We start from the raw sequence: 25,036 nt of genomic DNA, 5'->3' as shown, positions 1-25,036 counted from the left end.
AGCGGAAAGAAGCGAAATAAGCGAGTGTAAACAGGGGGAAAATGTGAACAAGGGAAAGAAAATAACAAGGACGAGACAGAGAGAGAGAGAGAGAGAGAGGGGGGAAAGGACAATGTGCTGTGCACTTGACAACAACAGCTGATGTTGCTGCAGCAGTTGCAAGCGAAACAATTGTCTCTGAGAGGCAACTCGATTCCAAGATGCCAATCCTCTTCAGCTCTTCAGTTCTTCAGCTGGCGGCAGGTGGCACTCGAAAGGGAGCGAGGGTAAAACAATAATAAGCCAGCACAGCGGGTGGCCAAGGATGGCATAAACAGGATGTGCGTGGTGTGTAGATAACAAACACACACACACACATACACAGACAGCAGATAATATATGATAGATAACGAGCTGGACACAAAGATTCATTAGATGCCCCCGAAACAAAACGAATGAAACGGAACCTGTCGCGGAAGTCGAACTAACGAGCCAAGTTCCAGTCCAGGACTGACCCAAACGAACTGCTGACTGCGTGTTTGTGCCACATGCATCATTAGAATTGTAACATGTGGCATGTGGCATGCCCCCGCTTTGCCTGCTGCCTGCTGCCTCCGAAGACAAGTGCAGCGTCGAAAGGATTACGCAAAATGTCTGAATTGCAATCAAAGCAAAACTGCAGCCAGCTCAAAAGCAAGTAGAAGTGCGCTACTTAAGCGAAAGATAGACTGAGAAATACCCTGTAGTATTCTGAGTTAAAGAAGAGATATTTGACTTGGATGAAATACTAAGATTTGATTAGCAAACTGATTGCTTAGGCATAGTTTTGTAGTTTAAAAGATAGGTAATATTATTATTTGGTATACTTAGTAAATTTGGTATATTGGGTATATTATTATTTGATTAATTACTGTTTGGTATATTTGGTATATTATTATATGGTATATTTTTTAATTGAAGATTGGAAATTTCTTTCTTTTATTATGTTAATTTTATTAGCTCTTCATTCAAACAGAATTTAAAGCGTATCCCCACTTTCAATCTTGTTTGGAATTTTCAGAATATTTTGCTGACAGCTTAAACTATGTACACAACAAATTGTTTGACTTGAGCTCAGCTATTTCTTGAGTTATCTCAGCTCGATTAGCTGGGTAGCTGAGCTACCCGCGATAGTTGGGTAAACTATTAGAGAGTATTTGATGCAGAGCTCGCTAGAGCTTCCATTTGGCAGCTCAGTTTGAATTCGCTGAAGCCTGAAATTGTTCGACTGGGTTGCTGGATAAGCTGCCTCTCTCGACTGGCGAATGGTTAATGTGTAAATGGGTGTGCTGCGGAGTGTGCAGAGAGGGGAGGCAGTGTGTGGTATTGAGTCTGGGGCGAATGCCTCGTTGCATTTAAATATTAATAAACATGGCGTGCCAAGCAAAATGCGCCAAATGCCGCGCGAACCAAATGCGAGAGCTGAGCTGCTACGTGACTTCCATGAGTCAAACCCACCAAGAGCTGAAACTCTGGCTCTGGCTTTAGCTTTAGCGCTGGCTTTGGCTGCCTGCCCCGCCCCCTCTGTGTATAGCTTACAAAAAGGTGTTGCCATTTTTTTGCTGTTTTTTTTTGCGCTGAACTTTGGCCAAAACGCCGCAGAGTCATGCAACAACATTTTTCCAGTCTCTGCGCTGTGAGCTGTGCTGCGCTGTGGGCGCACCTTTTGCTCGTTTTGGCCATTCATTCTTGCAGTCTTTCATTCATTCATTCACCAAGTCAGTCACTCAGTCAGTCAGTCAGTCAATTCTCATTACTTTGTGGCCTGTGTCATGTCATAAGCTCTTTGACTATAACTACATTAAATCATAGTCCAAAAGGGTTGAGTCTACAGTCTCCACAGTCTGTAGTCTGTAGTCTGTGGGCAGCAGCTGCCCAAGAGACCAACTGAAGACCAACTGGCCAACTGGCATCCTGTTGCTTTGAGTCTCTTACTGCTGCTGCTGATGGCGCCAGCTGAGAATTACAATAACCATATGTAAAACACAACGCCCATGGCCAAAAAGACTTCTGTGACAGGCGACAAGCGACAACAAAACGAGAAACGACGACAACAACAACAACTAAAACTATATGGCCAAAATTAGTCATGTCCGAGTTGGAACAGTAAAAAGCAAGCGAATTTGTAGGTAAAAAATCAGCTAGAAGACTGCTGAATGCTCTAACAGTTATAGAGAAGGAAGTGTTAATTTTATATTTGAATTAAAATCAGTTGTAAGCTAACTCTAATTTGAATTCAAATGAATTGCAAATAAGTAAACTTTAGTTAAAGAACTCTATTTTAAAATTAGCATATTAGTTTTTAATTACATTTTAATTCTGCAGAAAATGTCTTCAAATTTCAATTAATACTCTTGCAAAAATTTGGACAATTCAGTTATATTGAATAGACAACTCAGTTCTATTCAAAGTCGTAGATTTCAAAAGTTATTCAAAAGTAAGCTCAATAGTTTCGCTCACTTTAATTCAAGTTTTAGACTAAGAGAGATAGTTTAATGAAAACAAGCTTTAATTAGCATTTTATAAGTAGTTTTTTTCATTCATTTTAATTAACAATTCTTTAATTCTTTAATTAGAATTGAATTGTTACAGATTTCAAAGTAGTTTCTATAGTTTCGCTCACTTCTTTTCACCGCAAACAATTGCTGCAAGAACTGTTTTCACTGCAGTAATTTAAGCATTGTGTTAAAGTGTTTTCATCACAGAAGAATGTTTGTTATTTTCTTGCTAATTTCAAGCCAACAATTCACTTTTTCTATGTGGCACAAAAACAGAGTGTTTGCTAGAAGAAACTACCCCATAGAACAGTCAAAAAAAACAAGCATATTGAAATACGAGTGAAAAAGACACGAAAACAACTTGGCAGCCATATTCTCCTCCGATTCATGCTCATTCTCAAAAACATTTTTGCCTTTGTCTTTGGCCGCAGAATGTGTTCACAGTGTGTGTGTGTGTGTGTGTTTGTACGTGTGTGGCTTATGACATCATGCCAACTTGTTGGAGAAGAATGAACGACACACAAGAAAAAAAAAGACCCAAAAGGCAGCTGCCAATACAATGAACGATGGACAAACTGAGCTGCAGCTGGAGACAGAGTTGGGAGCTGGAATTGGGATTAGCAGTTGGATATTTGGTCAGCTAAACTGACATTTGAATGTGTTTTATAATAAATGCCAATTGACAGAGACTCGCAGCGAGTCTTTCACCTGGAAGCGATGGCTAGCGATGGTTTTGCCATTTATGGATTTGGCCATCGATTTGGCTTGGCTGGCATTACGCAACGGGGAAACAGGACGGAACTATTATCGCCGTCTCTCTATTTCTCTCTACTTACATCGTATCTGTCGCCGTTTTCGGGCGGAAGCGCATTAGGCCAAAACAAATTCTACAGTTTACGACTGCGCCATTTGTTTTATGTGTTGCTATGTTTACAAGCCATTTGACCTTAGATGTTAGACGTTAGACGTCTGCCAGCCAACTCGAATTGAGTTAAAGTTTTTGGCACACAATTCTAGGCCGCAAATGGCCTTAAAAATTGGCCCAAAAAAGAAAAACTGAAGCAGAAGCCGCAGGCAATTAGCTAAATGAAGTGTCATTTGTAGTTAATCATCATCGTGATGATAATCATCATGATTGCCAGCATGGCTTTTGTCAACATTCGCATGTGGGCGACCTCATTCGGAGGTGTGTCCACAATGGAAAATCAATAAACAACGTTTTATCATATGCAAATAAAGCAAACCAATTTCCCCTCGCCTTATCTCTTTGACACTCTCCGTCCGACCGACACATTATTTGTTTATATAGTAGACGCGACATTGATAATGCGGTGCCTCAGGGCACCAAATAAATATAGATAAACAATGCCGATAATCGGCGGAAAACTACATCAAAGTCCTACAACACATATTAGTTGTAGTTGGCTGGCTCTCAAACTGTGCAGTGGCTGTCCAACTGCGTCTCATTAGGTTGCAAAACAGGCGCCACAACGCACGGAACGTGATCATCAACAAACCCAAAAAAAAAGACGAACAATGAAACTACAACGAATGAAAAAGGGATCGTAAATTCAAACTAAATTATAATACACACTATCCATAACAGAGAAAGAGACAGAGACAGATAGAGAGGGACAAACGCATTTCACATTTTCTAGATGTCTAAATGTCGGCATAAACATTTCACTCGACCACTTTTTTATGGCCTCGAGTGTCGAGTCGTAACAGAAAATTAACTGAAAAAAAAACAGGAGAAGAAAAACAGAAACAAAAGCAAAAACAATGTAAAGCGTGCGACATTGTGTAATGCGTAATGACAATGGGAAGGCGCTAAGGGGCGTGGTCAGGTTGGGTCGAAAAATAAAATAAGAGTTGCACTTAAAAAGCAATATCTAACGACACAGACCGAGAAAGAATGGAAAAAAGTGAGTCTTGTGCCCCAGGCGAAGGCGTAGAAGACCGCTTGGGACGTGACAACAACACATGCTCAGGGAATTACTTAGAGAAATAACAGCGAGAGAAAGAGAGAGAGAGAGAGGGAGAGATACCCTCAGGTAGTTTTCAGCGCAATTCGTGGAAGCAACTTAAGCGGCGATTAGAGCTGGCGCCAGACATCAGGAAGCAATCGACTCAAGGATGTGATTCCAGGATTCGTCAAATTGACTTCGCTGCGATTGCGATGGCGATGGCGATTGATTGCCACTGGAAAAGCAAACGCAAAACACAAAACACAAAACTGAGAAAGCAAAAGCAAAGCAAACGCAAAGTCAATTTGCAGCAATTGAAAACAATCAAGTGACAGTCACTCTTTGCGAAAAATTGCTGGCATTATTGTACCCGGTACTCAGAGGGTAGAAGGGTATTATAAACGCAATTTCTAGTATTCCTTAAAATTTCGTTGTGATCAGATAAAAATTGTAGAAGTTATTTTAGAAATACTTTTTTGCTGACATCGTATTACTAGGTATATTAATATACCAACTATATCATTCAGTATATTTTCTAGTATTTTTGTGGTATATTTAGTAATTGGTATTATTCAGTATATATTTTGGCTGACATCGTATTATATTAATATACCAACTATATCATTCAGTATATTTTCTAGTATTTTTGTGGTATATTTAGTAATTGGTATTATTAATGGTATATTTTCAATATGGTACAATATTAACATACCAAAAATGCCGTTCGGTATACTTTCAGTATTTTTTTTTATGTATTCATTTGATATATAGTTAACGGGTATCGCACAGTCGAGCATCTGTAGCTTACTTGCTTGTTTTTGCTGTTGTTGTTGTGCTCTCATGACAATTCCATTGCCATTGACATTTGAACTGATGATTTGAACGACGCTGATTGAACTCGAAATAGAAATAGTTAGCTGCGATATAAAACGCAAAACAGATAGTTCCCCCCCCTTTTTACGCCTGACAGTTTGAGCGGCACTGTGTCATTGACGTGCTTTGAACGGGCTGTGGTGGGTGGGCAGCAGCTAACTTGGCCAAAAGCGGCAGCTGGGACACACCTTGCACACTTAAACAGACATCACAACAAAAGGCGCTTTGTAAAGTCGATGTGGTTGCTGTTGTTGTTGAGCAACTACAGACAGCAACAGCAACAATGATAGAAAATATTGTGTATGCCTTTCGAATTGCAAATACGAAAACTGTAAACTGGTTTGAGTTTGCCCCACCCCCTCCCTCCTGTCCCCTTGGTGGCACAGCTGTCAGTCAAAAAAGTGATTTGATTTTGATTATTTTTTGTACATTTTCAAGCTGTTGTTGTTGTTGTTTTTGCTGTTGCTATTGCTTCGGCTGCCGTTGCTTGGCTAATTGACCTTTTGGCTGGCATAAAATTGAATCTGCGGTTAGTTTAGCTCGTTTTTCCATGCCATTGGCCAGCAACGTGAGTTGAACGAGGCGGAGGAGGGGAGGGAGGAGTTGGAATTACATTGTATTTGTTATTTATTTTCAAATCTCGCATGATTGAAAATTGATTTTGATTTTGCTTTTGCTTTTTGCTAATTAAAATGAAAGTTTTTTCTTCGATTTGCCAAGTGAAATTGCCTATTGGCAATCAACGAGCAACAGAGAGAGAGCGAGAGAGAGAGAGAGAGAAAGAGAGGGGGGAGAGATCGAGTGCAAAATTGTAAATTGTTTCGCCTGGCGGGCAGAATGCGAGCGAGAAATGCCAGCGAAATTGAGAAAATGTCATAGAAAGCAAATTGTTCGATTGCAGCACAAATTGGCAAAAGGCAAATTAAACTAATTGAAATGTGAAGTGCAGTCAATAAGTGCCACAATGATTTTCCCCCACTACATCAAGTGAAAACTCATTGAAAGTCAGCTCAAGAATTTTCAACCCATCAACGAGAGAAAAGGCAGCGAAACCAGTTGAAACTAACTCTCAACTGCAAGTAAAAGCTTTTAGTGCACAATTGTCACCTACTTGCTAAATTCTAGGACAAATAAAATAGCTTTTTTAGTCATTGATTTCTAAATTCCTTTTTATTTCATATTTATAAAGTTTTCCTTCGCATTGTTGCAATTAATTTCATATTATAGAACTTGTTTATTAATAGCATAATAATTGTACAGGTTTTTATTTATTAAAATGATTAGTGCAATTTATTTTTTTTATTTTATATTTTTTGTAGTTTGTATTTGTAGTGTATAGTATTTTTAGAATTCATTATTTTAAGTATTTAGTATTTTTAGTATCTAGTATTTTCATTATTCAGCATTTTTAGAATTTATTATTTTAAGTATTCAGTATTTTTATAAACTATCCTATTTAGTATTTAGTATTTAGTGTGTTTACTATTTAGTATATTTCAGTGTTTTTTCTTATTAATATTTGTATTTTTGTATTTAGTATTCTCCATAAATTGTTCTCTAACGCTTCTCGTGCTTGCAGTTTGAGATGCACTGCACATTAGCTTAGCACAGTTGTAGAGTCATGCGTAATTTGCTTTTTTGTTGCTGCTGTTGTTTATTTTTGATTACATAAGCTTCAACTTTTTTGTGCTGTTGTGTTTTACAACTACAACTACAACAATAAAATAACTTGTTCATTAAACACGAGAACTGCAAACACTTGAAGCGCGGCCCAAGTCAAATGTTTGTAAATAAAACTCGTTTAAAATATGAAAAAAACAACACATGATGATGGTAGTTGTTGTAGCTGCGGGCATGTAAATTTTTGTTAATAGCACAAGTTTTTCATCAACAGACGATGAATAATAAATAAATAAGTAAGTAAACAATAAGCGATGCAAAAATAAAACTGACTGAAAAAACGGGCGAAAAGCAAATGCTAAGTTATGGCAACGATTTAATCACTCGACTCGAGCAGGAATTGCCTAATCATTGAAACAGGTTGAAGCCTGCTGCTGCTGCTGCAGATGCGAATGTGTGGATGCCACAAAATGTGGCACATAAATCAACGCGCCAAGTATTAATTATAAGTCAAATGCCATTGCCATATGTTGAGAGAAGAGGCAAAGACAGACGCCCCCATGCTTTAGGGCTTCGAGTGAGCTGCCGCAAGACACTTGCAGCTGCTGCAACGCACAACGCGGTTGCCAGCATTGCGGTTGCAGCTGCTGCGGCAAAAGTGGCATGAAAGTTTTCTGTGTTTTTTTCTGGGTCAGCAACGCATTGGAAACAAACAAACAAACAAACCAACAAGCAAAGCAAAGACAACTAAAGCTGAGACTGAGAAGCTGTGGCAACAAAAGAAAAACAGCGGCAAAATGATTCTCCATTTGCGATAAGCAGCGACGGCTACGTGGCGTATGCGCAATGTGGCTAGCTTGGCCCACTAAAAGTGTGTGTGTGTGAGTGTGCAAATTATGATACACATGGCTCAGATTACAAACTCACACACATTTCTGTTAGAGAACTGGACAGTTCAAAGACCGAGTTGAGACTCGACGAGACTCGTTGAGTTGGCTAATACTTGGCTGCCAGTTGGCTGCTGCCTGCTGACGTGCTGTGCAAACTCTTCTCTGACCCAAATCGCGAGAGCGCCGCATTCCACACGACAACGACAACGACGAAAAAACCTGCAGCTTGCTGCAAACTGTGCAACTTGGCACTTGCAACCTGCCACACAGCCATTTACCGCACACCAAAGTATCGAATCACAGCTCAAATTATATTGAGCAAATCGAATAGAGAAAAAAAACTAAATAAACCAAACATAGAAACAGCAAAAAACTTAAAGCCGACAGCCAATTATGTTAATTGATACTCAAATCCAAGACTTGGGCACACTCGAGAGCTGCTAATTAAGCGCGAAAAATATCTGCTATAAGTAAAAAGTCGAGGCAAATTAGTTTGTCAACAAACAAACAAACAAACAGACAGTCGACAAGGTTTTCAGTTTGGGCAACTTGGCGGAATTTCAGCTACTATTGATACAGCTGCTGCCAATTTAGGCCGCTCTACAGCAACATTTAATAGATACAGATACCAAATAGAAAAAAAAGAAGAAAAAAGTGCTAAAGGCAACACGCACACAGATAACGATACAATTTGCCAACTTTAATTGAGAAAGATAAGCGAAATATGTAAATAATAAATGAAAAGAGAAGAAATAACCAACTAATTAAATGATAAACTTGAAGAAATTATTTGCAGACGATCGTCAAGTGAGATTAATAAACAAAGCAAACCGATTGAAAATAGAAACCACTTCAACTAAGTAAAGAGTTTAAGGAATGTTCATTTATTTATAAAAAGATATAATTCAAATTAATACTAACTTGTTAAATGAGATTAATAAGCAAAGCAATTTGATTAGAAAAGAAACTATTTGATTGTCCACTTTTTTCATTTTTAATATTCACATACAATTAAAATTAACACAAACTTTATACTACAAATATAGTATTACATTCAAAATATACCATAAAAGTATAAGAACAGAGTTTCATAAACTGAATAGAGCTATAAAAACAAAGCAATGATTAATGGGTTGAAATATGATTCTAATTAAAAACCAAAAACGAAGCTAGAGATAACAGCTTGTTTCGAATTTTACGACTCAATAAGTTTGTGTACATTAAAAAGTGTTTTAAAGATGATCGCAGCATAAAACAAGAGCCAAAGGCAAATGTCATTGAACTGCTAAAGTTCTGGATTAAATAAGATGTCTCGGACTAAGGAAAAGACAGTTTGTGCGTAGAAGAAAACAAATGGCCAGAACACGACAGCGTGATCAATTGGCTCGTTTTGTGAATGATGTGAATAATGTGAATGTTGTTCCATAGGATCGTGTGTGAGAACGTTTTTTTTTGTGGCGATTATAAATTGCTAAGCGACAATTTTCAGCTACAACACGATTCTCAGAAGTCGTTGTTGTTGTTGTGTTTTTTGGTTTTTCTTGATTCTAATTCGAATGCGAATATAAATTTATTTTTGTTGTATTTTTTTTTTTTGTTTCACTGCTCAATTTGGGTCAATAACATTTGGCAACTTCAATGCGTTGCCTGCAAAAAAAAAAAAAGAAAAACCAAAAAAAAGGCAGCCAAGGCGCCAAGTTCTGTGTAAAGGCCAACAACAGCAGCAACAACAAAAACAATGACAGCCACAAAGTAATTGTAAAAAATAATTTACAGAAAATTTAGATTTGGCTATTTTCATGTGCGGTTTACAATCGGCAGCCAAATTGCGGCCAAGCTAAAATAAATTATACGGGAAGCACACATTATATGCATATATATCTATATATAATCTGTATTAAGTTGAGTTTGGAATATTTGAAGCGAAAGTGTAGCGAATTTGTCAAGTTTGTTTTTGTTTCTCTCATTATGAATAATAAAGTGAAAATTTCAATAATAAAACGTCAAAATCATCAAGAGAATATTTAGCTGTTTTTTTGTTTATTGTTGTTGAAAAGTGAAACAACTTTTACTTTTCGTCGTACGCTGACAAAAGAGGCAGCTAAACAGCTTCAGATACAGATACAGATACAGATACAGATACTCAGATACAGAGATACAGATACAGATACAGAAATAAACACAAACTCGACTCGTTCAGTGACAAATTCTTTAGGCGAGTGAAACTTTGTGTAACTGTAACTCAGAGTCGATTTGCATGTGTGTTTGTGTGTCGAGATATTTCTGAAAACATTTCATAATTATTTCAACGTGCGTCTCTCTCTCTCGCTCTCTTTCTGATCTACATATAAACAAATAGAAATACGATAGTTGCGATAGTTACGATAGCGTGTTCCAAGAATCGAGAACACAACCTGAACTATTTCGCCATCAGAACTAAAACACTTTACACATATTTGTCAACTGTTGACAGTCGACGGACGGCGAGAGAAACTGTCGCAATTTTGGCAGCTCACAATTTGTCAATCTACAGGCAGAATGAAAAAACACACACATTTTTCCAGCGTGAAAATGTGAAAATGTTGTCTTATAAATAGGCACACAGCTGCCACCCGCCAGCAGTAAAATGTTTAATTAAGAATAAAAAACGCGAAACATTAACAAAACACAAAACTAATAAAGCGATAAAATAGAGGTCGCACTGTATAAATAAAAACGCGGCTGCTTATCGCTTTGGCCTCACACAAACACACAAAAATATTGTTTAAATATGAAAGAGAAATTTGTTTTGGACAAAGAAATGGGAAATTAATGAGCGAAGGTAGTTAGAATACGAAAATACCCTTTCTTGAGGTGATTAATAGAGTATGGAAAGTTATCAACTCTTTTTTCTAATGATTCATAGAATAGATTTGTAAATATAACAAGAGAAACAACTGTTTGGAGTCATACGATATTATAGGAATTCAATCGTGATACGACTTCAGCAATTACTCATTTATTCTTATAGAATAATAACTAAAGTTTTCACGATTCTTGAAAATTGGGTTGCGATCAGATAGAAAATTGTTGAAGTTATTTAAGAAATACTGACGATCTGGTATATTTTAAACTATGTGGTATATTTTGATTGAAGTAGTATATTCATACACCAAATATAGCCTTTGGTATATATTTTTAGTAAATGTGTGTATATTAATTTGTTAAATTTTAAAATGAATACACACTCCATGGTATATTTTGAATGTTGTAGTATATTAATATACTAAATATAGCCTTAGTTTCAGTGTGGTATATTAATTTGGTATATTTTAACATAAATACCGCTCAGTTTTTCTTTTAAATCAATTATGATCAATTAGATGGTTTTTCTTTGGAACAATTTTAAAATTTAAATCATTTATACATTTTTTATTCCCTTTGTTGGTTACCTTTAAATGGTATCATAAGGCAGAGAACTTGCTTGATAAATCAGTAAATTTAACAAGCGAAACAATTATTTAAGGTCATACCTTATAGTAAAAGAATTGAACCGTAATAGCCATAGATATACCCCTTTGCTAGTCACCTTTACAGGGTATCACAAAGCGCGTTTATTATCTCGTGCGCTGTGCAATTTGACTGTGCAAATACAGCAAGAACACACAAAACACAATCCAAGACGAGTCCAAGGCGAACCTTTCAGCACAGATATGATATGATATTATGTATACAGTATATGTGAATATGATTCTTCTTTCGTATCAGCTCTCTGCGCTTATCTCTGCGCGTTGCTCCACTGATAAGTGATTGCATTTGTTGCCTCACTCTGAGCCACGTTAAGGTAGCTACTACCAAGTGTGTAAATTGACAACTTGCAACGGTTGCTTGCTTGTTTAATTAATAGCGCTTGTTTATAGACAGTCCTCCTCATATTCCCTCCCTTTGGCTGCCACCTGAAGCCAGCCAAAATGTAGAAAGAATTGTTGTCATTGTCTTGACATTTTCGTTTTTTTCATACGAGTATACGCAATTTCATTTCTTTTGCTTTGCAGGCGGCAACAATGCAGGCCGAGAGGCAACTGTTGTCACTGTCATTACACAACACAGCAACACAGCAAAAGCAGCAACAACAACAAATGACAAGCCTCTAGTCTGCAAATTGTTGTTGTTGGCAGCATCGGGTTGATTTTCATGCCGCATTGTCATCACATTTCTGAATGTATCCAACGAGTACTCGCACTCAAAAGTATTCATCCACATCCACAGTGGCTGCCATTGTCTGTGGACTTTGCGAGGCCTTCAAAATGGATGCGACAAACAACACACGTGTGACAACAGAAGAAGACAACACAAGACTCAACTCGACTCGGGTAAGTCTCATTTACAATCATATTCATAGTGCACATGATTTGAAATATTTTGATGAAATCGGTTTGACAAATTGCACAAAACAAACAAACAGTATGCACAAAAGCTGATGAAATCTAAATGAATGAACGAATTGTTCAATTATTGTATTTACTCAAAGTTCACTTTCAACATTTCTTCATTTCTTCAGAGTTTTCTATTGACATGCGAGAGAGTAATGTAATAAATGATCTTGAGTTATTTTTGGGTTATGCAATTGCAACTTCATTCATTGCTCATCAATTTCTCCAATTCTATTCGATAACTTTCCCTCTTATCTCATTTGTTGACAGATGATTCTTGAAATGGTTTTTCCCTCTCTCGCTTATCTTTGCTACCTGAAGTTATCTTTAGCTATCGATCAGTTGAGCTTATCTATGATCCTCTACCTACTCGAATTGTGTATTTTTGTAGCGCATTCAGGTCTCGTCGTGTTGCCCTTCGCTTTGCTTTTAATCAGTCTGAGGCAATGCATAATAATCATCAGCATTATCATTGTCATTACTTTGAATGTGAGTGTGTGAGTGTGAGTGTATTGAATACTCCCCAACATTCATTTTTATGTTCACAAAGCGGCAGGCATACAAAATGCGAACTGCAAACAGTCGACTCTCGACTGTCGACTGCAAAATGCATATCCGGTCGCTTCGGCAAGGAAGTGACGATGGAGGCGACGACTCTCTGGAGGAGTCAGAGTCAGGCATTGCCTCTGTTCATGAATCACTAACTAACTAACCAGAGACAGAGGCAGACACTGCATTGTTGCCTCGTTTGGCTCTCGACTGTTCTCAGAGTGGAAAGAGGGAAGAAGGGAATTTCGAGGCGCATTAATCGCCAGCCATTATGCAAGACACGCGCCTGGGGCGGCAACTGGCAACTGGCAACTAGCAATGGCGATGGCGACTTCGACTGCAATCCATATGTAGAGGAGGCAGCCCACAGTCTAGTGTATAGAGCTGCCTCGTTGCAGCTCACTCTATATGCCACACGTAGTTAGTTACATAGCTTCCTGACCATTTAAGGGCAGCCAAGCCAAAAACTACAACGACAACGAAGGCGACGACGACAAAAAGCGAAAGCGTTTCCAAAGACCTTGGCGCGGGTTTTTCAACTTCTTGCGATGTGTTGCCCAGATGCAATATTACAGTACAACTCACTCGAGTGCGCTCTTTTTTCCTAACCTAAAGATACACTCAGCGAGTCGCAGCAGGAAGTCGAGTGTCCTCAAGTGGCATTAGTTGCAAACCTTGACATCAAAGTGGGCAACATCATAAATTTCCATTTCGATTTCCATTTCCCAGCCATGTGTTGTCGCGACCGCAAAGTCAGCTGAGTGTGGATGGAGTAGAGTCTAGAGTCGAGTAGGCGGCACACACATAAAGTATCTGACAGATACATGAACTGCCTGATAGCCGAAAAAGCGACTGAGGAATGTGTGGGCGAAACGAAAGGAAAATTCTACATGAAAAGCTGATGTATAAGTAAATATACACATATCTAAAGTCAATGTCTCCCCACCTGCTGAGTAAATTGATTTCAGAGAGAGAGAAGGTGTCGATAAGCGTTTGCCATTGAGGCCACAAAAGAATTGAAATTGGAATTGGAAATGCCAATTAAAGCGGAATTGGAGCGTGCGATCCAAGCACAGAGAGAAAAAAAGAAAGAATACTTGTAATAATTCTAGCCAAAAGTCGTAAGTTGAAAATTGCCCAGGCGAAAGTTGGCAGCGTAGATTGAGGAAGGAGAGGGAAAGAGAGGGAAAGAGGGGGGCGGAGGAAGTGGAAGCAGTAGTAAAAGTGCGTAGGTAAAAGAATCATAATGGGCGCATAATGATGATGAATGTGTAATCTTCATAATGATCAGAAGAGCCACAGCGAAATGATGATTGCAGCGCTTTCGCTGAGTGTGGATGGTATGAGTGTGTGTGTGTGTGTGTGTGTGTGTGTGTGAGTGGAACCTATGTGAAGAGTCTGCCGCAAAGTGATTTATGCGATTTATGTCAATGCCTCTGTGTGCCGCATTTATATTCTGTATTTCTATCTCTTTATTTTCTTCGGCATTTTTTTTTGTGTGTTGGTTTCCAATCACTTTTGTTGCTGCCTTACAAATTGCCTGAAAATTCTTTTGTGCGTATGCGTATGCGTGTGTGTGAAAGGTCACACTTAAGTAGGTAGCTAAAAAGAGTACAGCAAGAGAGAGCGAAAGAGAGAGCGAACACTTTAAATTACAAATACTTGTGTGTTATCAGTCAAGCGTTTGAAATGGTTGTTGCTTTTATTTAAATGAGGCAACTCCACTCCACAACCGCAACAGCAGCATTTTTATGTAAATTACTATAAAAATTGGTATTAAAAAAGCGACGCGCGGTTCATTGATAACGCAAACCTTGCATTAAATGGCTTAGTAATACAGTTTGGAAGTCATCGGTGACTGCCAAACTGCGACTCACATTCCCTGTGTTTCGGTTTTTTTGGTCATCGCCCACGTCAGTGGCTCGAGAACTGTAACACGTTTGTGACTAAGCCAGGGAAGAGAGAGAGAGAGAGACAGAACAACAGCAAGACGCCAATTACAACGCCCAAATTGCATTTAATTAATGAAAATGTATCGCCAAACACATCCCACACACATTTGTACACCTAGAAGAAGCAGAACTCACCTCTCTGTGATTGTTGTTGTTGTTATTGTTGTTGATGTTGTTGTGGTTATTATGGTGATACTGTTGACTGTTGTTGTTATTGTTGTTGCTGCTGCTGTTGTGTTGTTGTGCTGCCGCTGCGGCGGCTGCTGCTGCTGCTGCTGAGCTCGAGCCCGACGACGACATTCGCGATCCGGGCAGATCGCGCCACCTTAACACCCCCATGACCGCCTGACGCACCCAACGCCGTTCAGCGCCTTCGCTGTAAAATGCCACCTTCGCTTGTTGTTCTGCTTCTTCTTCTTCTTTTCTTGCGTTTGCAAGCAGTTTCTCTGTTTCTCTGCTGCTTCTTGCTGTTGTTGTGGTTGCTGTCTAGGCTGACTGCATTGATCGATGGAAGGAATAGGGAGACAGAGGAGGGAGACAGCTGCCAGTTGCTCTTGTTATTGTTGTGGGCGGCATGCAATTCAAACTGTAGCCGCAGCCGTTGAGCTAATTGTTATAATTTGGTAAAGTCGTTTTTCTTCTCTTCAAAATTATTATGACTTTTGTTGTTGTTGCTGTTGTTGTTGCCTGGCTGTATATTTTGTATTTTTTTGCGTTTTCTTTGCACGTCGTTCGACTCGTTTGACGAGTTATTTGTGTTGCTTTTTTTGCTGCTGCCTTTTTATTTTTATTTTTTTGGTTATTTTGTGTGAGTTAGCCAGTGGCTGTCAAACTGTAACGGGCCGCTGACGCGACTTTCCAAGCGTCAAAGCTGAGCTTTTTATGCAAATAACACTCGCACTGCGCAAAATTTCTAAGCAAATATTTTCACTTAACTCAAACACTCACACATACGTGCACGACACACACACAATCTCACATACAATTCACAGACGAAATGATGTTTTATTTTTGTCAGACGAATGCACCTCCAAAAGAGTGAGTGAGAGAGAGTGAGACACAAAAAACACACGCACAAAATTATATTTTTAAATTTGTAATTTGTTGCATGGAGTGCAACTGCATCTGTGCATTTGGTTTTGATTTGGAATTTATAAATAACTCGCGTGCGTTTTTCTGTTGCTGTTTTGAATTTGTAACGAACAACGAACCGACTACGACGACGACGACGTCGACGATGCTCTGACGAAGTCTGCTTCTGTTTCTCTGCTGCTGCTGCAGTCCGACAATAAACGAAACACAACCGAACCGGAGCGCACGTCTGCTTCGTATGCTGGCTCCGTTAACAGAGCTGTGCTAACAGCATGCGACGTTAACAGCGGCACACGCATGTTAGCGCTCTCCGAGAGAGAGAGTTGCTGCTCTGTTACTGTTCAACAGTTCTTGCGAGCATAACAGCCAGTTACAGCGACTGTTGCTTAACAGCAGGAGAGCGCCAGCATGTAACAGCACACTGTTATGGCTGTTAAGATATGGAGTTGCGTGCGCTAGAGCGAGACAAACGTAGGCAGCGCGCGAAAAACGTAAATTTCAAATTGAAATTTATCAAGGGAATTACCGATTTTCATTTATTAAATTGTTTTACAACTTTTTACAAAGAAACTACGCACTTTTGTATGCTGCTCGAAGATGGTACGATAAGTGGCTACACGTAGTAATGATTCAGCAACGGAATACGCCCGCAAAAGTGTGATAAAAGAGTGGGAAATATATTTTTGGGTTCCACATAAATAAAACTATTTATACCGAGTATAGAGATGTGGCAGATTTATGCGCTAGACCCACTTGACCTTGGCATTTAAGCTATAAAACGAGTCGAATTTGAAAATTTCAACTAAAGAAATGCAACAATCGAAAGAACAAAAGCAATGAAATTAAATTGTTCACACAAAAACAACGCGTTGCACACGTTTCTAGTTCTTGGTGCGCTTTTTGTTTATAAATAAATAACGAAATGGGGGCGTGGGAGGCGAGGCCCTAAGCTGAGTAACAAGCTTCATCACGCCCGCATTGAAACACAGCCCCAAAAAACAAAGCAGCCCAGCTTTAAAATTAGTTGTAAACTAAAGAGTTAGAAGAAGAAATTGTTGTTGTCGTTGTTGTTGTTGTTGCTGCTGTCAGACAGACGGCAATCAACAACGAAGCCAGCGAAGCAGCAACTTGGCAAACAACAGAGCCAAACCTCAGTTGAGCGGAGGGAGTCAGGTAAAGCCAGGAGAGGGGCAGCGGAGGAGGGGGGAGCGGGGAAGCGAGGAGCCGCAATGTGGCCCTGAAGCGCCTTGGGGCCAACGTCAGCGTCAAAGCCACAAAAAAAGTGCCAGCGACTGAAATCAACAGGCAAAAAGCAAAAAGCGAATGGACAAAGCAAAGAAAATAGTTTAAAGTTGCATTGTTTCTATGCAGGTGCCAACAAAATAGAGAGGGGCAGAGAGGGGGAATTAAAAAAGCCGCAAGTGAAGCAAAAGTTCGGCTAATAACGGCAAAAGATTTCCCAAACTTGGCAACAAACGAGACGAGACGAAAAGAGATGAGATGAGACTAGAAGACATGCAACAACCGGAAAATAATTATAAATTTTACAAGTGCAACACGTGCAAAGAGCGAGAGAGAGAGAGAGAACTATGCCAGGTAGATCATAGAAGAAGCCTTGGGAGTTGCTTTATCTCTGGCTGCCATCTGTGGCCGAGGGGACTTGGATTCCGTGTAGGCAGCGCTATAGATAAAAATCACACACTTCACACACAGGTGTGTGTGTGTATGTGTGTGTGCAGTTCATTCTGATGCAAAAACTGCACTGAGAGAAAAAGGTAGTTAGGAATGTTGCTTCTAAGAAAAAACTGTTTTGATTCAACAACAATTTAATCAACATTCGAAACCGCAACAAGAAATTTATAATGAGATCAGTTCGAAATCTTTGAAATTTAAAATTAGTCATATTTATTATGTAGAGCATATTTTATTGATTTGTTGGAATTTACAATTATTCATAAAAGTATATTTTATTGAATTTCATGCTGGTATTTACCCACAGAACTTGATTTACTAAACTTATTTCTTTCTATTTTTGGTTTGGAAGCAACATTTATTTAGAATGAAATAAAGCAAATGAAAATGAATCAAAACATTATATTTATACAACTTAATTAGTATAAACATTTGAACATTTAATATTAATAAAGTTTTGTTTCATTTTCATTTGCTTTAGTTCAATCTAAGTAAATTTAATGAGATTAAATTTGAATTGAAACATAACTTAACAGTTTCAGAGTTGCTTCTTGCAATATTATCAGTTATTTCCTGTTCTAAATTGAGTCAAAAACCCTTATTCACATTTTTTCTTTATTTTATCGCTTTTGTAAATACCAAATGAAACTTTGCAATTTTGGATTGAAGATTAAAGACATTTTATCTGCAATTTATTCTAAAGAACTGCTTTCGAAATTATGAGTCGAGTTTTTTTTAGTTGAATACAAATTTCCGTAGTAGGAATGAAGATTAAAGCACGCCAAGGCCTTGAAATTCAGCTTGTGAATTTGTTCGCCATGAATCAAGAACACAATCTTTTTCGCTCAGTGTAAGAACAGAGCATAGAGAACTTCTCGATTCGCGTCGACTGTGGGAGTTGCTTTGCTCGCTGGTGTGTTGATGATCCAAGAGACACAGAGACAGAGACAGAGAGACAGAGACGTCGTTGCGGCTGACGACCATGGCAATTAACAACTTCAACGTTCGTTGCATGCCCCCCGTTTGCGCAGCTGCCTCACCTGCCCCCTCTTCTCTCTCTGTCTCTGCTTCACAGCAGACAAATTGCATGCGGCCCATTGAAAAACACACAAACAAACACATGTGTGTGTGTGTGTGTGTGTGTTGCATGTGGCAGCTTCTAATGTGGCACTTGGACTGGGCGATAATGTGGCAGCAGCAGCGTGAAAAATATGCAAGAAAAACGCGCGCAGAAAAAAGCCAAAATGAAATGCTCAACTTGAATTTGTATTTGAGTAGGAAAAGAAGGAAAGAGGCAGGGAGAAGAGGAGGGGAAGGAGGGAAGCACTGCAAAGTGCGGCATAAATTTTAGCAGCTTTGCGGCAGACAATGAAAAACCTCAGCAGCGGCCTGTTTCCGGCTGCAAGCGAATCCCCAAGATACAGAAAAAAGCAAAAGATACAAATGTATCTGCGAGTGTGTGTGGGCCACATTTAAATGGACGTCGGCTTAATTAGGCGTCCCAACTAAACAGCAGCAGCTGTGCGGGAAGTTGTGCCAAATAGGAGGAGCAGCAACTTTTAGAGGAAGGGGGCGTGGCAGAGAGATTCAAAAGGAGGCAGCAAGGATACGCGGCAGATGCCAACACACACTTGATTAGCCCGAAAGTATGCAATGGCCATTGGCGCGTGCAGCAATGCGGCAAAAGCAAAGCTCCTGCCACGCGCTGTGGCATGCAACAGAGATTTAGCAAGCACTGCGCACAGTTTGACAAGCACTGCACTACTGAAATTCAATTTAGCGACTTGGGCAAACATATAATTTTTGTTTAATTTTGCAAAAAGGAGCAGCTAAGCGTCGCATGCCTCTTTTCACGTTGCAACTTGCAACTGCAACCTAGTTTGCGTCGCTTGGCATCGACTTCTTCTTTTCTAGCCCGCATAAAAGTTTTAAAAGGCAGCAGCGTCATTCGGGTTAAGCGAGGAGTTGCTTGCTTGCCCAGGCCCGCATATTGTTGCAAGTGGCAGCAACAGCAGCAGCAACAGCAGCAAGGGGCAAGGAGCACGAAAGTGCAAACACAAGGAGGCAAGACCCGGGCAGCGTTGCAAGCGCCTTTGATGGCAAAGTTTGCATCGAAATTTCTTGAGAAAACTAAATTAAAATTTGAAAAGAGGTTGCCAAGTGGCTGCAGCGCAATACAAAGCAAGCGAGAGGGGGAGAGAGTGTGAAAGAGAAGGCCTGCTGGTGTTGAAGTCGTTTCAATGCTGAATCGAGTGGCGGCTGCCTCAACAAATGCAATTATCAAGTGGATTATGTGTTAATGGGTTTACATAAGTAGCACAGAAAATAATAGAATCTCTTACAATAATGCCAAAATCTTAGAAAACTAATTCTTACACTTAAAAAAAACAAACAACTACGTTTAATTTATCAGCGAACTATACATAAATTTATTAATAGCGCCAGCTGGCGTTAGTTGTGGCTACTGCATGTCGCATCGCCCTCTACTAACAGCTAAAGCAACTAACTGTGTGGCGCTAACTATTGCTAGTTGAGCTTACTACATTTTTAAAATGAGTAGCGCTAGCTAGCGGTAGTTGTCGTTGCGCGTCATATCACGACGCCCTCTACTTGCAGCATAAGCAACTAAGTGCGTGGCGCTAACTATTGTCAGTTCGGCTAACTACACACATCAAGTGAGTAGCGCCATCTAGTGGCAGCTGAGCTTACTGTGTATGTCATCAACAAGCAGTAGTTTAAAGCAGTCGAAAGCAGTTTACTGCTGAACTACTTTAAGCACTGCTTTGGCCGTGCACTGCTTTTGTTTAGTGCTTGGCGCGCTCTATTGCCCGCGGGCGGTATTAAAAGCGCCTGCTCAGTGTCGACGCGCTGTCAAATTGCAACTGAAAAAGCGCAACTAATTTGTGAGCTGGAATTGAAATTGAAATTTATTAATCAAAAATAGTGGGGCAGGCTGTTCCGCAGGCTGTTCCGCTTGGCTGTTTGCTGGCCCAGCCACACCCATCAGCTGCCAAGCAGCTGAAATTGGCCATAAAAAAACTAAAATGTAAAACTCCCAGAGGAGACAACAAAGACAACTCGCGTAATCCCTGGCAATTCAGCAATAGCATGACACCCGCACACACACACACACATGCAGCTGTATGACAATAATGCGTATTTCTATTAGAGACCACAACAAAGCGCAGATTATGTCAAATTATACAGATGTTTTTAAAGGTGTGCTGAAGTTGTAGAAGAGATAAAGACACAGAGAGATAGAAAGAGAGGGGGCAAGGGTCGTCTGTGGGGGGTGCGAATAACAGACTTGTGGCAATTTGCCGCCTGCATTCCACATGAGCATTGTTGTCACAGTTCTTCTCGTTGTTGTTGTTGTTGTTGTAGTTATCGCTTTGTTGTCCTAGTTGCCCATTTTTATGACAGAGGGGGGACAGTAAAAATGTTAACGACTCTTGGCTGCAAGTTGCGATTTTATGGGTCAGCCACAGCATAAGGGATGTTCTTCTGTGTTGTGTGGCGTGTGTCGTGCCACAACTTGTGGCACATTGTGTCAGGTCAGTGGATAGAGAGACGAACTGCAACTCACCTGTGAGAAGTAGGCTGGGAGCACACAGCGTTGATCATCGAGACGCGAGCATTGCACTCTCTCCAGCAGCTCGAAGAGATCCTGTGTGGCGCCTCGCAATCGTTCCGGACTGTGGGTGACGCTGCCACCAACTGTTTGTGCCGATTGTTGCTTCTGGTTGTTGCCCGCCATGAAGGCATGCTGGCGTCTGTCGAAGAGAGAGAAAGAGAGAGAAGACAGGAAACTGTTTAATAATAGTGCACGCAAAAAACTAATCACAAACTGCAAACTTCAGAGAGTTGTGTGTGCGCAGCCAAGCTGAGCAGGCAAAAGAAACAGAAAAAGAAGTCAAGTCAAGTGAAGTCAAGTCAAAGCACTTGGCAATGTCACAGCTCTTGGACTTGGCGTTTTGGTCATGCAATCTCTTCATGCTTCAGCGCCAACTACAACAAGAACTGCGATTCCACAATCCCAACTTGCATTCAATTGACTGCGCAAACTCAAGTGGTTTCTACCTAAGGGTAAAGCCAGGCCCTTGAGGAAGAGGAAGAGGGGAAGACGAAGACGCAGCAGAGAGTGCCACTAGAACGTTGTTAACTTGGGCCACAGCTGCGGAGCAGTCAAGATCACACACAGAGTGAGAGGTAAAGAAAGGGGAGTGGAGAGGGGGGAGCAAGGGTTGACAGCGAGCTGTGAATAGAAGCTTGACATCGACAGAAAAGCTAAGCACAGCGTTTAACTAAAGAAAGCGACAGGAGTTGAGAATACAAAGCAAAGTAAATGGGAGGAAAATGCTGAAAAATGTTGTACTCTATAAGGTAAACAAAGGAAAAGGTAGAGAACTAGAGAAGTGAAATAGAGTGGAGTATTTTATAAGGAAAAGAATCCGAAACAAAAGAGTTAAAGCAATGATATAACATAATGTGAAATGGAGAAGAGTTATTTAGAGTCAAAGAACTTCGAATAAGAATAGAAAAGTTATAAGAACAAAAACATAAAGATTAAAATTCCCAGAATATTAGGATTTCAAGGTTTGGTAATCTAGATATTTTGAAGATTTTCGATCTTAATTTAAGAATGAAACAATCTTGATTCAAGATTTTATTCTTGATTTTATCACGGTTTTTCTTTCTGTGTATATATGATTTAGTTTTTATTAGATTTATGTTAGAAGAATTCGTCCTAAAGTATCTTATGTGTGAAATATTAGTATAGTAATATATTCCTATGCTTTATGACGAATTCTTCTAACATAAAACTAATAAAAACTCTCTAAGATTCTGGGAAAAAAAACTATTTTGAAGAAATTTCTTCTATCTAAAATTGAAGAAAATCACCAATCTTCCTCAAAATGCCTTTTCCATCTCCATTTCTTAATCAAAATTAAATCAGAAAATATGTTTACTAAGTCTGCTTCTTTTCAAAATATTTAAGCAAAATCAGTTTACTCATTGTTATACATTGTTACTAAAATGAATAACGATCACAATGAGCAAAGTTGAGGCTTAGAAATTGTAAAGAATTGAAAATGAAAAGTGTGCAAAATAGTTCCCATTGATGATCTCGTAGAGAAGTGAAGAGAACTTTCCTATAAGTTGCCACTACAATTGCCAAAAGGATAAGTGCACTTGAGAAAAGGATTCGGATAGTTGCCTTTTGCTTTTGCTTTTCGCTTTTTAGTGTTTCGCTTTTCCTTGAGCTGTCAGGAAATGTCGAGAACTGAACTGAGCTGAGGGAGAAATGCACGGAGTTCAAGAGTGAAGCATTTCTCAACTTTTTAAGTTGCTCTCACGCATCAGAGAACACAACAACAGCAACAACAACAACAGCAACAACAAGGAGAACAAGAATTATGAGTGCCTCTTGAATATTTCAGTAATTTTTGCAGCATTTGTATTTTTGTTTTTTTGCTCTCCATGTTTATTGTCACTTGTGCAATGTTTTTTGCGCTCATTTGAATGCGAGTTGTGTGTGTGTTGAAGTCTGCTCTCAGATGTTTCCTTTTTCTGTTTTTTTGGTTGCTGAAGTTTTGTTGCAGCCGTTGCCACTTTTGTTGACACACAAAAAGCAACAAACGCCTCAAAAAGAACACACAGAGCAAATCAGCAAAGAGATGAAGAGAAGGGAGTGAGGAGGGGGCAAAGAGGGAACTTCAGAGAAGACCTCAAAGCGACCTCAGCTGGCCCAAAGGAGCACATCACATACTCGAAGAGGATGTCGTAGTTGTTCCAGTTGTTGTTGACATTGTTGTTGTTGTTGTTGTTGTTGTTAGGTGTGTGCAGCTGCTGCTGCTGTTGATGCTGCTCCACATTCTCCCAAAGACAATAAAAACAGCACGAATATTGTCAGCAGTTGTTGTTGTTGTTATTCTAGCTGCACATGGAGCTGCTTCTTCTTCTGCTCCTGCTTCTTCTTCTGCTCTGCTCCTCCTTCGGCGGCCATAAATTAACACCTCCAGAGAGAACTGAAGCATGAAGAAGAAGCAGAAGCGGGACAAGGATGCTTGGCATACATAAAAATCATAAAATGATGACAGTTATGCGAGAAGGATATCAAAAACAAGACAACAACATGCAACGTGCAACGTGCAACGCCACTCAGTTGCCTCATCACAACTCAGCTCATGATCGCTTGAAACAACAACAAAGTCAAAAGTAGAAGAAGCAGAGCAGCGAGTGTTGATAGTTTGAAGTGCGTGCCACAAAGTGGCAGAGAAAGTGGATTGCTGCAACCCGTTGTCTCGTAATACGAGAACTACAAAGTAGTTGCAACATGGAGGGGGAGGAAGAGTAGGAATCGGAAGTTAGAATACTAATAGAAGAAATAAAAATCACAGCTGTCAGTTATACTTTAAGATCGATATTTAAGTCATCCATATAGAGATATGAAATATTCTGATATTCACATTGTAAACTTCAAATTTAGATGTAAATCTCTATACGAAAACTATTAAATATTATGATCTGTTTACTAAACGAAAACTATTCAAAAATTAAACTGAAATACTAAATTAAAAATCTGATTTAAATCTTTAAGGATCAACACTTAAAAGTCAATCGAAAAATTTAAATTCAGTTGTAAAACTCTTTCTGAAAACTATTCAAAAATGTAACAGAAATTCCTTACAACGACTATCATTTATATCTTTCAATATTTCTTTAAACATCTGAGCTAAAAAGTCAACTGAAATACTTCAATGTTGTATAATTCAAATTCAATTTTTAAACTCTACAAAAACAGTTTACAATTTAATTGAAGCAACTTAATAAATGATATAAAATATTCTAAACTTTCGACTAAACAAAAACTATTCAAAATTTTAAATATTCAATCAAAATATTGATTTAAGGCATTAAAAATTAAATCTAAAAATTCAACTGAACTACTTCAGCATTGTAAAATTCAAATTCAGATTTCAAACTCTATTTCAAAACTGTTTAAAATTCAATTGAAATAACTTAAGTAAGCTACAACTCTATTTCTAAATCAATAAAATCGTTTTATGTTTCACTAAAAACTATCAAAGTTGTTGGCTGCATATTAATATGCAACTAAAGCATAGAAAAAACTCTCAACCTTGCTCATAAACAAACATTCAATACAACTTGTTTTGAATTGAAAACAATTCAATCAACTGCAGCGTTTCGTGTTTCAATCTGCATAAAACACAAATATTTGTTGATAACATGTTTTGGTTTCTCTCTCACTAAATTGCTCATAAAACATAAAACAGGGATTGGAATGACTTCCTTTAGTTAAACACAAAACATAATTTAATCTACCAAAAGATATCAAATTTCGAAGTGGGGAATTTTAACACTTGTAAATGCATTCGAAATAGATTGAAGCTTGAACATTTAAATATCTTTAATAACTTCGTTTCATACAATATTTCGAGTTATAATAAC

The 25,036-nt window shown here is 39.0% G+C and overlaps 1 protein-coding gene and 1 long non-coding RNA gene across 6 annotated transcripts in view; one reads left to right on the top strand and one right to left on the bottom strand.

Moving 5' to 3' along the window:
- Window positions 1-25,036, bottom strand: part of LOC117565903 (rap1 GTPase-activating protein 1) — a 104,135-nt gene that overhangs the window by 23,449 nt on the left and 55,650 nt on the right. For 2 of the 3 annotated variants that reach the window (XM_034245255.2, XM_034245254.2), the window contains one exon: window positions 21,150-21,336. In XM_034245255.2, the coding sequence (XP_034101146.1) occupies window positions 21,150-21,336 (187 nt within the window). Of the gene's footprint in view, window positions 1-14,914; window positions 16,028-21,149; window positions 21,337-25,036 lie in introns of those variants that run through there. The other variant, XM_052002579.1, reaches the window with a different exon arrangement.
- LOC117565909 (uncharacterized) overlaps window positions 11,913-25,036 on the top strand; it is a 69,298-nt gene continuing 56,174 nt past the window's right edge. Inside the window, exon 1 of one of the 3 annotated variants that reach the window (XR_007954579.1) lies at window positions 11,913-12,218. This is a non-coding gene — a long non-coding RNA (uncharacterized LOC117565909). The remainder of the gene's footprint in view (window positions 12,219-25,036) is intronic. The other 2 variants (XR_004571946.2, XR_004571945.2) reach the window with 2 other exon arrangements.

This window comes from Drosophila albomicans, chromosome 2L, assembly GCF_009650485.2.
Source record: "Drosophila albomicans strain 15112-1751.03 chromosome 2L, ASM965048v2, whole genome shotgun sequence".
NCBI classification, from domain to species: domain Eukaryota; kingdom Metazoa; phylum Arthropoda; class Insecta; order Diptera; family Drosophilidae; genus Drosophila; species Drosophila albomicans.
The sequence above is the reverse complement of the archived record's forward strand: the minus strand, read 5'-3'. Positions and strand labels throughout refer to the sequence as shown.